This window comes from Odocoileus virginianus, chromosome 2 (genome assembly GCF_023699985.2).
Source record: "Odocoileus virginianus isolate 20LAN1187 ecotype Illinois chromosome 2, Ovbor_1.2, whole genome shotgun sequence".
Classification (NCBI taxonomy): domain Eukaryota; kingdom Metazoa; phylum Chordata; class Mammalia; order Artiodactyla; family Cervidae; genus Odocoileus; species Odocoileus virginianus.
In genome coordinates this window covers 42,208,623-42,223,778 of record NC_069675.1, presented here as the reverse complement: position 1 = coordinate 42,223,778, position 15,156 = coordinate 42,208,623, and the positions used below count along the sequence as shown (strand labels likewise).

At 47.8% G+C, this 15,156-nt stretch overlaps 1 protein-coding gene across 1 annotated transcript in view; it reads left to right on the top strand.

Moving 5' to 3' along the window:
- Window positions 1-15,156, top strand: part of SH3RF3 (SH3 domain containing ring finger 3) — a 158,000-nt gene that overhangs the window by 108,578 nt on the left and 34,266 nt on the right. Inside the window, exons 6-7 of the mRNA XM_020902443.2 lie at window positions 10,887-11,057; window positions 12,566-12,819. Coding sequence (XP_020758102.2) covers window positions 10,887-11,057; window positions 12,566-12,819 — 425 coding nt within the window. The remainder of the gene's footprint in view (window positions 1-10,886; window positions 11,058-12,565; window positions 12,820-15,156) is intronic.

Sequence of the window (15,156 nt, the reverse complement as noted above, 5' to 3'; positions counted from 1 at the left end):
TCATGGCTACAGTCACCATCTGCAGTGATTTTGGAGCCCAAGAAAAGAAAATCTGTAACTATTTCCACTTTTCCCCCTTCTATTTGCCATGAAATGATGGGACCAGATACCATGATCTTAGATTTTTTTTTCCATTTATTTTTATTAGTTGGAGGCTAATTACTTTACAATATTGTAGTGGTTTTTGTCATACATTGACATGAATCAGCCATGGATTTACATGTATTCCCCATCCCGATCCCCCCTCCCACCTCCCTCTCCACCCGATCCCTCTGGGTCTTCCCAGTGCACCAGGCCTGAGCACTTGTCGCATGCATCCAACCTGGGCTGGTGATCTGTTTCACCCTAGATAATATACATGTTTTGATGCTGTTCTCTCGAAACATCCCACCCTTGCCTTCTCCCACAGAGTCCAAAAGTCTGTTCTGTACATCTGTGTCTCTTTTTCTGTTTTGCATATAGGGTTATCATTACCATCTTTCTAAATTCCATATATATGTGTTAGTATACTGTAATGGTCTGATCTTAGATTTTTTGAATGTTGAGTTTTAAGTCAGCTTTTTCACTTTCATCAAGAGGCTCTTTAGTTCCTCTTTGCTTTCTGCCTTTAGAGTGGTATCATCTGCCTATCTGAGGTGGTTGATATTTCTCCTGGCAGTCTTGATTCCACCTTGTGCTTCATCCAGCCCTGCATTTCACATGATATAGTCCTCATATAAGTTAAATAAGCAGGGTGACAATATACAGCTTTGGCATACTCCTTTCCCAATTTGGAACCAGTCTGTTGTTCCATGTCCAGTTCTGACTGTTGCTTCTTGACCTGCATACAGATTTCTCAGGAGACAGGTCAGGTGGTCTGGTATTCCCATGTCTTGAAGAATTATTCACAGTTTGTTACGATCCACACAGTCAAAGGCTTTAGTACAGTCAATGAAGCAGATGTTTTTCTGGAATTCCCTTGCTTTCTCTACAATCCAAGGGATGTTGGCAATTTGATCTCTGGTTCCTCTGCCTTCTCTAAAACCAGCTTGTACATCAGGAAGTTCTTGGTTCACATACTGCTAATGCCTAGCTTGAAAGATTTTGAGCATAAACTTACTAGCTTGTGAAATGAGTACACTTGAACATTCTTGAACATTGAACACTTGAACAAAGCTTGAACTTTCTTTGGCATTGCCCTTTGGGATTGAAATGAAAACTTACCTTTTCCAGTCCTGTGGCTACTGCTGAGTTTTACAAATTTGCTGATATATTGAGTGCAGCACTTTGACAGCATCATCTTTTAGGATTTGAAATAGCTCAGCTGAAATTCTGTCACCTCCACTAGCTTTGTTTGTAGTAGTGCTTTCTAAGGCCCACTTGACTTAACACTCCAGGATGTCTGGCTTTAAGTGAGTGACCACACCAACATGGTTATCTGGGTTGTTAAGATCTTTTTTGTATAGTTCTTCTGTGTATTCTTGCCACCTCTTTTTAATCTCTTCTGCTTCCATTAGGTCCATACCATTTCTGTCCTTTGTTGTGCCCATCCTTGCATGAAATGTTCCCTTTATACTTCCAGTTTTCTTGAAGAGATCTCTAATCTTTCCCATTTGATTATTTTTCTTCTATTTCTTTGCACTGTTCATTTAAGAAGACCTTCTTATCTCTCTATGCTATTCTCTAGAATTCTGCATTCAGTCGAGGTCAGTCAGTCAGTCAGTTCAGTCACTCAGTCGTGTCCAACTCTTTGCGACCCCATGGACTGCAGCACCCCAGGCCTCCCTGTCCATCACCAGCTCCTGGAGTTTACTCAAACTCATGTCCATTGAGTCGGTGATGCCATCCAACCATCTCATCCTCTGTCATCCCCTTGTTCTCTCGCCTTCAATCTTTCCCAGAATCAAGGTCTTTTCTAATGAGTCAGTTCTTCACATCAGGTGGCCAAAGTGTTGGAGTTTCAGCTTCAGCATCAGTCCTTCCAGTGAACATTCAGGACTGATTTCCTTTAGGATGGGCTGGTTGGATCTCCTTGCAGTCCAAGGGACTCTCAAGAGTCTTCTCCAACACCACAGTTCAAAATCATCAATTCTTCAGCACTAAGCTTTCTTTATAGTTCAACTCTCACATCCATACATGACTACTAGAAAAACCATAGCCTTGACTATATGGACCTTTGTTGGCAAAGTAATATCTCTGCTTTTTAATACACTCTCTAGGTTGGTCATAGCTTTTCTTTCAAGGAGTAAATGTCCTTTTATTTCATGGCTGCAGTCACCATTTGCAGTGATTTTGGAGCCTCCCAAAATAAAGTCTGCCACTGTTTCCACTGTTTCCCCATCTATTTGCCATGAAGTGATGGGACCAGATGCCATGATCTTAGTTTTTCTGAATGTTGAGCTTTAAGCCAACTTTTTCACTCTCCTCTTTCACTTTCTTTAGTTCTTCGTCACTTTCTGCCATAATGGTAGTGTCATTTGCATATCTGAGGATATTAATATTTCTCCCAGCCATCTTGATTCTAGCTTGTGCTTCATCCTGCCCAGGGTTTCTCATGATGTACTCTGCGTATAAGTTAAATAAACACAGTGACAGTATACAGCCTTGATGTACTCCTTTTCTTATTTGGAACCAGTCTGTTCTTTCAAGCCCAGTTCTACCTGTTGCTTCCTGACCTGCATACAGGTTTCTCAAGAGGCAGGTCAGGTGGTCTGGTATTCCCATCTCTTTCAGAATTTTCCACAGTTTATTGTGATCCACACAGTCGAAGGCTTTGGCATAGTCAATAAAGCAGAAATAGATGTTTTTCTGGAACTCTCTTGCTTTTTCAATGATCCAGCAAATGTTGGCAATTTGATCTCTGGTTCCTTTGCCTTTTCTAAATCCAGCTTGAACATCTAGAAGTTCACGTACTGTTGAAGCCTGGCTTGGAGAATTTTGAGCATTACTTTATTAGCATGTGAGATGAATGCAATTGTGCAGTAGTTTGAGCATTCTTTGGCATTGCCTTTCTTAGGAATTGGAATGAAAACTGACCTTTTCCAGTCTTGTGGCCACTGCCGAGTTTTCCAAATTTGCTGGCATATTGAGTGCAGCACTTTCACAGCATCATCTTTTAGGATTTGAAATAGCTCAACTGGAATTCCATCACCTCCACTGGCTTTGTTCGTAGTGATGCTTCCTAAGGCCCACTTGACTTCACATTCCAGGATGTCTGGCTCTAGCTGAGTAATCACACCATCGTGATTATCTGGGTCATGAAGATCTTCTTTGTACAGTTCTTCTGTGTATTCTTGCCACCACTTCTTAATAACTTCTGCTTCTGTTAGGTCCATACCATTTCTGTCCTTCATTGAGCCCATTTTTGCATGAAATGTTCCCTCGGTATCTCTAATTTTCTTGAAGAGATCTCTAGTCTTTCCCATTCTATTGTTTCCCTCTATTTCTTTGCACTGATCACTGAGGAAGGCTTTCCTATCTCTCCTTGCTATTCTTTGGAACTCTGCATTGAAATGGGTTATATCTATCCTTTTCTCCTTTGCTTTTGGCTTCTTTTCTTTTCACAGCTATTTGTAAGGCCTCCTCAGACAGCCATTTTGCTTTTTTTTTTCATTTCTTTTTCTTGGTTATGGTCTTGCTCCCTGTCTCCTGTACAATGTCATGAACTTCCATCCATAGTTCTTCAGGCACTCTATCAGATATCAGTCGGGTATATCTTTCCCTTTTTCCTTTGCCTTTTACTTCTCTTCTTTCCTCAGCTATTTGTAAAGCCTCTGTAGAGGATCACTTTGCCTTCTTGCATTTCTTTTTCTTTGGAATGGTTTTGATCACTGCCTCCTATTATGTACAATGTTATTGTACAGGACGAACACGAACCTCCATCCATAGTTCTTGAGGCACGCTGTCTACCAGATCTAATCCCTTGAATCTGTTCATCACTCCCACTGTGTCATCATGAGGGATTTGATTTTAGGTCATACTGAGTGGCCTAGTAGTTTTCCCTACTTTCTTCAATTTAAGTCTGACTTTTGCAGTAAGGAGCTAATAATCTGAGCCAACTCCAGGTCTTGTTTTTGCTGACTGTATAGAGTTTCTCAATCTTCAGCCCTAAAGAATATAATCAGCCTGATTGTGGTATTGACCACGTGGTGATGTCCATGTGTAGAGTCGTCTCTTGTGTTTTTGGAAGAGGGTGTTTGCTATGACCAGTGTGTTCTCTTGATGTTAGCTGTGGGCTTATCATATATAGCTCTTATGTTGAGATATGTTTGTTCAGTATCCACTTTGTTAAGAGTTTTTATCATAAGTAGATATTGAATTTTGTCAAACATTTTTTCCAATATTTACTGAGATGATTATATGGTTTTTATTCTTCAGTTTGTTAATGTGAAGTATCTGTCACACTGATTTGCAGATGTTAAGCCATTCTTGCATCCCTGGAATAAGTCCATTTGGTCACAACATATGAACCTTTTAGTATATTTTTGAATTTGATTTGCTCACATTTTTAAAGATCTTTGCACCTATGTTGGTCACAAACAACCTGCAATTTGATATTAAATCTTTGAATATTTTGTGGAATTTATCAGTGAAGCCCTACCTCAGGAAACATGAAAAATCTCAAAGAAATAATATACCTAAAGGAACTAGAAAAAAGAAGGAAAAACAAAACCCAATGTTAATAGAAGGAATGAAATAATAAATATCAGAGCAGAAATAAATGAAATGGAGACTAAGAAAACAACAGAAGTGATCAGTGAAACTAAGATTATTTCTTTGAGATTTTTTTTCTTGGGAGAATTTTGATCACTAACTTAGTCTGCTAACTTGTAATCAGTCAATTCAGATTTTCTCTTTCTTCATGGTTCCGTCTTGGAAGATTATATGTTTCTAGAAATCTTTTCATTTCTTCCAGGTTGTTGGCATATGGTTATTCTCAATAGTCTCTTATGACCCTTTATATTTCTATGGTGTCAGTTATAACTTATTTTTTCCTTTCTGATTTTATTGTTTGGACCAGTTCTCTTTTTTTCTTGATAAGCCTAACTAGAAGTTGGAGAATTTATCTTTTCAAAGAACTAGCTCTTAATTTCACTGATCATTTCTGTTGTTTTCTGTTGATCTGTTGATCACTTCTGTTTAGGTGTAAGGTTCGATTATTTGAGATTTTTCGTTTTCTGAAGTAGGCTCATATCACTATAAACTTCCTTCTTAGAACTGCTATTGCAGTGATCCATAGATTTTGGATCATTGTGGTTCCATTTTCATTTGTTTCTAGGTATTTTTAAAATTTCTTCTTTGTTTTTTTTTTTTTCAGTGGCCCATTCATGTTCTTTAATTTTGATGGGTTTTTTTTTTTCTGGTTTTCTCCAGTTTTTCTTTTGATTGATTTCTGGTTTCCCACAATTGTGGTCAAGAAAATGTTTGATATGATTTTCATCTTTGTAAATTCATGGAGGACTGTTTGTAAACTGATGTGATTTATCCTGGAGAACCTTCTGTGTATGCTTGAGAAGAATATGCATCCTGCTGCTTTTGGATGGACCATTCTGTATGTGTCCATTAGGTCCACTAGGTCCATTCTTCTGGGTTTGGTGTGAACATCGTTATGACCATTACTGTTAACTCTTTAATGGGTAGATTGCTTATCTCTATTTTGTTTAGTTCTTTCTCTGAGGCTTTATCTTTTCTTTCAGCTGCAACATATACTTCTGTCTCCTCATTTTGCCTGATTCTCTGTGTTTGTGTCTGTGTATTAGTAAATCAGCTGTGTCTCCATGTCTTGAAGGACTGGCCTTGTTTAGGAGACTCCTGTGGGGCCCAGAGGCAGGCACTCAAGGGTCCCCTCTGTGGGCAGTGTGTCCCCCCCCTTTGTGGGGGGCTGTAGTTACTGCTTAGGCACACTGGTATATGGGCCCAGCCACAGCAGCTGCTGGACAGTGATGGGCAGAGTTCTCACTCAGCCAGGGTGAGACCTCACCTAGGTGCAGGGGTGGGTGGGCTTCATCAGGGCACACCCACTGACACTGACAGGTTAGATTTTGGTGTTCAGTCACTCAGTTGCTTCCAACTCTTCTCGACCTAAAGGACTGCAACACACCATGCTTCCCTGTCCTTCACTGTCTCCCGGAGTTTGCTCAAACTCATGTCCATTGAATCGGTGATTCTATCCAACCATCTCATCCTCTGTCATCCCTTTCTCCTCCTGCCTTCAATCTTTCCCAGAATCAGGGTCTTTTCTAATGAGTAAACCCTTTGCATCAGGTAGTCAAAAGTATTGGAGCTTCAGCTTCAGCATCAGTCCTTCCAATGAATATTCAGGGTTGATTTCCTTTAGGATTGACTGGTTTGATCTCCTTGCAGTCCAAGGAGATTCAAGTCTTACAGTAAGCCTCTCAAGAGTCTTCTCCAACACCATAGTTCAAAAGCATCAATTCTTCGGCACCCAGTTTTCTCTATAGTCCAACTTTCACATCCATACATGACTACTAGAAAAACCATAGCTTTGACTAGACGGACCTTTGTTGGCAAAGTAATATCTCTGCTTTTTAATACACTGTCTAGGTTTGTCATAGCTTTTCTTCTAAGAAGCAAGCATCTTTTAATTTCATGGCTGAAGTCACCATCCACAGTGATTTTGGAGCCCAAGAAAATAAAGTCTGTCACTGTTTCTATTGTTTCCCCATCTATTTGCCATGAAGTGATAGGACCGGATGCCATGATCTCGTGTTTTGAATGTTGAGTTTTAAGCCAGCTTTTTCCACTTTTCTCTTTCACCTTCAAGAGACTTTTTAGTTCCTCTTCACTTCCTGCCATAAGGGTGGTGTCATCTGCATATCTGAGGTTATTGATATTTTTGCCAGTATGAAAAGGCAAAAAGATATGACAAGTTAGATGGAACATTCCAAAATTGCACCCACTGGGTGGCATAAGCAAGGTAGCCTGCAATTTCTGAAATGGCTCTGGCTAGTGAGTCAGTCCCCAGGGAGCATCCCCCCTGGTTCCTGACCCCTGGCAGATGCTGCCACATTATTCAGTGGCCTGTGCGCTATTCAGTCTGGTTTTTTTACACTGGTTCCTGGGTTGAATGAGTCTGCATACAGGCCCATCAAGAGCACGTTTTCCATTCCAGGTGCTTCTGTAGTTTTCCTGATATTTTCTGTCGGTTTTCAAAGCCAGGTATTTGGGGGGCTGGTCTCTCCTGAACAGGATCGAGGGGTTGGGTCCCCTCTGACTGGACCACGGTGACTGGCGAGGGGTTTCCTGGCGAGTCCATCTCTCTATCTCCTGTGCTCTCTGTTGTCCTCCTGCCCTTAGTGGTGGAGGCTCTGTCCATCCAGGGTTCAAGTCCCTCTCTGAAGAGGTGGTCCCTTAATGTGGCTGTGGGTTTGCTGTGTTCCTGGAAAAAGACAAGTTCATGAGTGTCCTGTGCCACTATCTGGAACCCTTTCCTTAGCTGATCCTGTTGATCAAAGGTCAGCAAGCAGGCACATGTTTTGCTGGCCTGAGTCCATGTGGCACTGGCACCTAGAGGAGCAGGAGCAGGCTCTTTGCAGGAGGATGGGAGAGAATCTCACTTATTTCAGAAGAAATGAGCAAGCTGTCATATGGAGGCAGAAGGGTGTGAAGTTAATGAAGGAGCTAAAATTCTTTAATCACTGCTTGATTAGAGTCTATAGACAATTAGCAGCAAGTGAAGATCTTCCATAGAAAAGAGCAGTTATGCGGTGAGTGGCGGCTGTTCCCAGCAGGCTGCTCATGGGAACACAGCTGCAAGTCGAGGCTGGGCGGCCACAGCTGCCGCGTGTCCAGACTGCATGCTGTCCCGCCGAGGGTGCCAGGGAAGGGCTGACGTGCCCCCAGACTCACTCCCCCAGGGCTGCGTCGGCCTGGAGGAGGGGACGCCTCTTCCAATGGGGAGGAGAGTCCCCTGCTGGCCACCCGGCCGTGGGGAGAGTGTTGTGAACCAGACCTCCCAGTCTTGCCTGAACCAAGTACCTTCAGTACCAGCCTTGTGAGTGAATCCACCGAGACAAATGAATCCCAAGCCAGTTCTGGAGCAGCCGGCGCTGTGTCCTCTTATGGAGGCATGTGCAGAGCTGAAGTCCTTTGGAAGGAGTAGAGAGGGAGAGGAGGAGGAGTGGACAGGAGGCAGAGGGGAGAGGCAGGTGGAGTACCGGGAATCCTGTAGGCACTACCTGGTTCTCCCGGCCCTGGGCTCTGGGGGCATCGGCCTGCAGCTCCAAGGTCCAGCTGAGGGCACCCTCCAAGCTGGCGGGCACGGCTGAGGGGGTGAGGACAGAAGGGGTGCAGATGATGCACCCTTCCTTGTGGCCACACTTGGACCAGGACTGAGTGACCAGTGCACTGCAGAGACTACAGAGCTGCAGACATCAGGCTGGGAGCCACCGGCCCCTCCAGAGCATCCCAGGTGTATGCACGAGCCACAGGCAGACAAGCAGCCCCACGTGCAGGAAAAATGCTGGCAAGGCAATCTGGCTTCCCCTGGGGCATCGAAGGGAACAGGTTGGGGGGCTGGAGTGTGCCAGGTGAAGTCAGATTGGTTTACACTCCACCCCCCAGCAGTTCACACGGAAAGACTGAACTTGAACTATTGAGACCAGAGAATGGATTGCTCCTCAGAGAATGAATTCACAATAAAGATGAAGACAGCAGGCCTCAAGGCCCCCTGCTCCGGGCCTCACGCCAGCTTCCCACGGGGCCTACCAGGCCCTGGGGCCAAGAAAAACTGCTTGCCTCCAACTCGCTGCATAAACAGAGACACTCCATCTTTTTGAACCTCAGTTTGTTCAGCTGTGAAATGAGTAAGTAGCCCAGCCTCAGAGCTCATGTGGGGCTCCAGTGAGACTATAACAGACTCCAGCTTCCCACCCTGCCTGGACTCCAGACACCTGAGGAGGGTGGGCGCTGCACGCTGTCCCACAGGTGACAGCAGTGCCTCCTAAACAGAGTTTTGACTGATGATGGAGGAGGGTGCCCCGTCCCTTGGTGTGAAGAGGTCCTTGGAAGCAAGCCTGTCTCCCTGCATGGTTAGCGCTTAAGGGCGCCAGGAGCACTGGACATCTAATAAATGAATGAACAGCTGAAACCAGAGGGAAACGTCACCTCCTACTGCCATGACTCTAGAGGAGGCAGGACACAGGATAAATCCAGATCTGCCTGCAGACTCCCTCACGACTCAGCTCAGCAGAGCCCGTAGTCCCAGAGGCGAGAGTGGCTGGGGTGGGGGAGGTGCCCCCACCCAATGGGGCCGGTAGTTGGTCCAAGTTTGGGGAGTCGGGTGGTGGTTTCAGCCAAGTTCACTTCTGTTGCCCGTTTTCTGCCTTTATTACCTCATTAGGAACCACGGTGTGTTTCTCTAAAGTACAAGTGGGATTTTGAAAGAAGACTGTTTGGATGTAAAGGCTTAATCAGGCTGCCTTAAGGCCCACAGTCTGAAAATAACTCATTCTCACTGTGATGGGAAGATCCTGAGAGGTGAAAACAAACCTTGTTTCCTGAATGACTTGGGGATTCCAGAATTTTGAGTAGGATCATCAGCTCATCCCCAGAGATCACTCTGTCATCTGAAGGCCCTTCCCTGGATCACAGACAGACAGACACACACACATACACACAACTCGTCGGGTCTTTACTGCAGTTGCTAACACATGTCTTATTTTTAGAATCTGGGTTGACGCCACTGTGGAAGTAGGTGCCAGTGGGTGTTGTGCTGGGTGTGGGGGAGGCTTGCCCGGTATGTGGGGGGACTGTCCCATGTTGTGGGGAGGGCTGCCCTGGCTACTGGAACCTCTGAGCCTCTCACTTACTGCCCGAGGTCCTTCTCGCTCCAGCAGGGACAGCACCTCTCCCTCGGATGGCCCTCTGTCCACAGCTGCATGCTCCACAGGGCAGGTGGACAGTGCAGATAGCCTCTGAAGTCACCTAGTCCCAGAGGCTGGGAGGGTGGCTAGGGGGCAAAGAAGGAGGCTCCTGGGGCCCAGCAGGGGCAGTGTGCCCACCAGGCCCGTCCTGAAAGGAGGCCCAGGAGATGATGCTTCTTAGAAATGCATCTTGGGACTTCCCTGTCGGTCCAGTGGTTAAGACTCCATGCTGCCGTTACAGGGAGCACATGTTCGATCCCTACTCAGGGAACTATGGTCCTACATGCCACATGGTTACAGCCAAAAAAATTGTTTTAATGCATCTCATTTCTTTGTTGGAGTGAAGCTCCCACCACTTTTCCTTCCCAGATCTTGCAAGCAGGATATTTGCCTGAAAACATTCTCTCTGTTAGGTCAAACCACCCCTTCCACAAACCCCCAAAGTAGCAAAGCACTTATCAGAGGTTCTGAGGGTGGCGCCAGGGGCTCAGGACATTTCAAAGAGTCCTGGCAAATGAGGAGCACAGTGTCTAAGCCCCCGGCTAGGGCTCACACCACCAAGCTGTTAAAAAATCTTGAAAGTAGAATTTCAGTTAGTCACTGATCTTAAAAGTAGAATTTCAGTTAGTCACCTATCTAAGGAGTCCCTAATTGGGCTGGTTTTTCTTTAAAAGGGCCTCCAGATCTCCTCCAGTTTGCATGGATGGGTGAGTGGACAGGTGGGACTAAATGAGGAAACACATCCAAGGCTGTGTAGTTCACCCGTTTTCCCTAAAGCCTTCTCTTGCCCAGAGCATCAGGTATTAATCAGAGAAAAGAGAACAAAATGGGCCCAGACAGCCGGCCCCCCATCTGGTCCTGGCAGGGCTTCTCTGAGTTCAGCCTGCTGGTTGGTGAAGGGTGTGGAGCCCGTGGCTCCAGGGGTGTTTCCCCGGGGTCTCCTTCTGGTCCCTGCTGCCCACCAAGTGTGCAAGGGTGCCCTTCTGTCCATGGCACCACTCACCACCTGCCTCTTACCCACAGGTACCTGGCGCTCTACGCCTACAAGCCCCAGAAGAGTGACGAGCTGGAGCTGCGCAAGGGCGACACATACCGTGTCCTGGAGAAGTGTCGGGACGGCTGGTTCAAGGGCACAGCCCTGCGCACCGGACTCTCGGGCGTGTTCCCTGGCAACTATGTGACACCCGTCTCCAGGTGAGGCCCTCGCTGCCAGCCTCCTGTGGCCATAGCCAAGTGGAGACCAGGGACTGTGCCTCACCTGCCTTCCTGCTGCCCACTGCCCATGGCCCCAGGGGAGAAGGTGGCCGGGAGGAGCTGGAGCACCACACAGGGGCGTGTCACGGGGCTGGATCTAATGGGCACAGGTGTATGCATGTACGTGTGCACACATATGAGTACAGTGGGTGTGTGTGCAAAAAGCACATGCCATTCACACACGTGAAGGAAAGATTCCATGTTCCCAAAAGTTAACCATTATTACTGAGTGGAGCATTATGAGTAATTAATTTTTTCTTTCCTTGTAATTTCCTATGTTTTACGAATTTACTGTTATATTATTTTTATAAAGTGGCAAAAGCAAGTTTAACAGTTAGCTAGAGGTGACCCAGGGTTGTCAGATGTTTCCATATAGAGGAACGTCCCCTGAAGGTTTAGTTTAGGGTTGGCCTTGCTCCGGGGAGCCCGGAACGCCCCAGCCCTGTGTTCACAGCCCAGGACCTGCAGAGACCTGCTACAGACTCCCCCCACCCCACCCCCTGTTCTCCCCACCGCACCAGCTTCTGCTCTCTTGGCAATAAGACTCCAGGCAAAGTAAACACCCAGACCTGCACTGACGCAGCCTGACTTGTACCTTCACTGCAGCAGGCCCGGGAGCCACATCCCCCAGGCCCTCCTGGAAAGGCCCACCTTGTGAGCCCCGTGGTCCTGTGGCCCTGTGCAGGGAGGCCCTTCTCCCCACAGCTGCTCTGCAGAGGCTCTGCCTGCTCCCACCATGGGTGGCTCCCCGAGCCTCACGGCTGAGATCCAGAGGAGACAGATGGGGAGTTTTCCCGGCTCTTGGACAAATAGAAGGCGTGTGATCCTAACAATGGACCCCAGGAGCTCCCCACCCCAGCCCCACACGCTTGGTGCTGGTGCATGGTTCAGGCTGGCCCGTGAGGGGGAGGAGCCGCCGGGGCCTGTCTCAGAGTCCTCTGCTCCACGGTGTGTCCTGGACTCTCCACATCACTTTCTCTGGAAAGTCTGGGATAAAACCGCGAACATGAGGCTTGTCTGTACCCTTTCCTGGACTCCCAGGAGTCCTTCATCCAGAAGGAGCCAGGCCCCTGCCTCCTTCTGCCTGCCAGATGTGCCAAGCCCATTCCTTCTGCCTCTGTTTGGGGACACACAGCTGTTTGTTAGACTAAATCAAGGCAGTGACTCTGGAACAAAATATCTGATCAGCATCACTTCCCTCTTTCCTATGGCTCTTTCACTGGTTGTCACATATGCACGTGGAAAGACTGTGTGGTTGTCAGGGGCTCTGCTGTCCAGCCGGGCCTCTAGACACCACATGCCCAGGTCATCCTGGTGCTGCTGTAGGACTTGTCCTGGATGGTGTGGCCTCCAGCTCCGGAGCCAAGGGGTTGAGTGGTTCTTCATCAGTCTTTGTGGTGTGGGTGTATCTGTGCCCTCCCCTGACTTCATTCTGTTCATTTCCTCAGGATTCCTGTAGGAGGGGCTGGGCCACCCCGGAATAATGCAGTCGGAGGGTCTCCCCTGGCCAAAGGGATGGCCACAACCATGCACCCAGGTGGTGGGAGTCTGAGCAGCCCGGCCACGGCCCTGAGGCCAGCCCTTCCCCTTACCACAGCCCAGGTCCCGGCCCAGCACCAGGCCGCCTCTCCCCCACTGGGCAGTTGTCTGCGGCACACAGTCCAGCCAGCGGCCAGCCAGGCCCGGAGCGCCGGCCCCCCTGGTATGTAGCAGCCTCCTGGGGACTTCACTCTGCTGGAAAATTTGAGGAAGGTGATCTCAGGGACACGAGTTATGAGCGTCCTTTGACCCAGGTCTTGAGCGATCCATGGAGGGGTTCCCTGTAATCATGAATTTATGCTAGTCCTGGGGAACATGTTGACATATCTTCGTAGCCTGTCCTACAGCTGGAATGGATTAGAAAATTCACAGGTGTTTATACACTTCATGCAGCAAGAGGACTGGCTGGACCAGTGAGGTTACCTAGTCACCTCTGGGTGGCCCTGTGAGCCACCGTGGGTCACCTGCATCTACATGCCACGCGCCAAGGGGTTTGCTGATGAGGCAGCACCCCCACTCCAGGAAAGAGCTGGTAATGAGACCAATCCACAGAGGTGCTTCCTGAGATGCTTTGAGGCTGAGGAGTGTTGGCCATTGCTCCTCCTGCAGCTTCATCAGTAGAAGACCGACCAGAAGTCAGGACAGTCTATGTGGCTCCCTGTGTAGCATGAGACGAGAGGAAGTGTGGGGAGGTTCCTGAAGGTGTGAACAGGGTAAACGCATCTTGCTTGGAAGCTTGGCAGTGAGCTAAGAAGAACTGCTAAGCTTGACTCACGTGGTCCTCCTGGGAGCCAGGCCAGTAACTTCCTGACACATAAGCCAGTAACATTGTCACTGTGCGGTGAAAGGGACCCAGGATGGGAGGACGTGCCTCTGAGTTTCATTTAAATGATTCAGAATTCCTTTCAATTCCGACCCCATTCTCAAAAATAATCTCTTTCTTTTTCCAAATGATTTATTTTATTTTGGGCTTCCCTGGTGGCTCAGTGGTAAAGAATCTACTTGCCAGTGCACGAGAGAGGGTTTATTCCCTCAGTCAGGAAGACTCCCTAGAGAAGGAAATGGCAACCCACTCTGGTATTCTTGCCTGGGAAGTCCCACGGACAGAGGAGCCTGGCAGGCTACAGTCCATGGGGTTGCAAAAGAATCGGACACGACTTAGCAACTAAACAACAACAACAATTTATTTATTTTATTTTTGACTGTGCTGGGTGTTCATTACTGTGCACAGGCTTTCTCTAGTTGCAGCGAGTGGAGGCTATTCTTTATTGTGGTGCTTGGGCTTCTCATTGTGGTGGCTTCTCTTGTTGTGGAGCACGGGCTCTAGAGTGCCCAAGCTTCAGTAGTTGTGGCACATAATCTCAGTAGTTGCAGCTCACGGGTTCTAGAGCACAGGCTCAATAGTTGTGGTACACGGGCTTAGTTACATGTAGAATCTTCCTGGAGCAGAGATCAAACCTGTGTCCCCTGCATTGGAAGGTGGATTCTTATCCACTGAGCCACGAGGAAAGTCCCTGACAGCAGTCCCACCCTGTGTCCAGCCTCATGCTGGGTGGTCTTATTCAGCCACAGTGGGCTCTGTACCAGGGAAGCCTCGTGGGTGGGCTTGGCCCTGCCTTGGTGTAGGTTTGCTAAGATTCACTTTGTAAATGCGGGAGATGATGAAGGACAGGGAAGACTGGTGTGCTGCAGTCCATGGGGTCTTGAAGAGTCGAACACGACTTAGCAACTGAAAACAAGAGTCCTTCATATGTGTTTTTTCTCCCTTAAATTAGTGAAAAGTGAGGTCTGTTTTTCACCTGGCCAGTAGGGCCCTGGAGAAGAGCTAGTTGTCTCTGCCCTAGAAGAATCTACAGTGATATCACCTGTGGCTGACCTCTCTGCCCAGCCATTACCTTCCAGCTGGCTGTGGCTCAGGACAGCTGATGGTGCTCATTGTAGCCTCCAGCTGTGGATGCAGCCCCTGAGGCCTAGAGATAGCATGTCCAGGGAGTGCCCGCCTGCTGCTCCATGGCTGGGGAGACGTGCGCTGAGGTGCTGGTCTCCTGGGTCTGGAGCTCCCAAGCAGGTTCTCCTGCTTGTGACCCCCTCATCCATTCCCCAGCCTGCTCTGTGCTCCACGATGCTGAGAGCCACGGCAGGCCTTCCTCATGGAGTGTACATCCATCCCAGCCACCCAGCTCTGCACCAAGTGCCCTACGAGGGCCTGTCCACACCCCACCACGTGAGGAACCCACCAGTTCAAAGAGGAATATGACCTGCTCATCTCATTTATGGAATGGAATAACAGCAGAATCAAAGAAATTGGCCAGCCAGAGCAAAACAACACTCTCTCTGTCCTCAATCACCATGGTAACCTGCATGGGTAACAGGCATGCTCTTCCATCTGTTTAATTCACGTGTGGGAGAGTGAGGCGTAGAATGGTTTAATGGCATGCCAGGTGCGTTCCAGCCCAGGGCTCGTCCCCAACTCATGTGCTGCAGCCAGGATACAGGATGC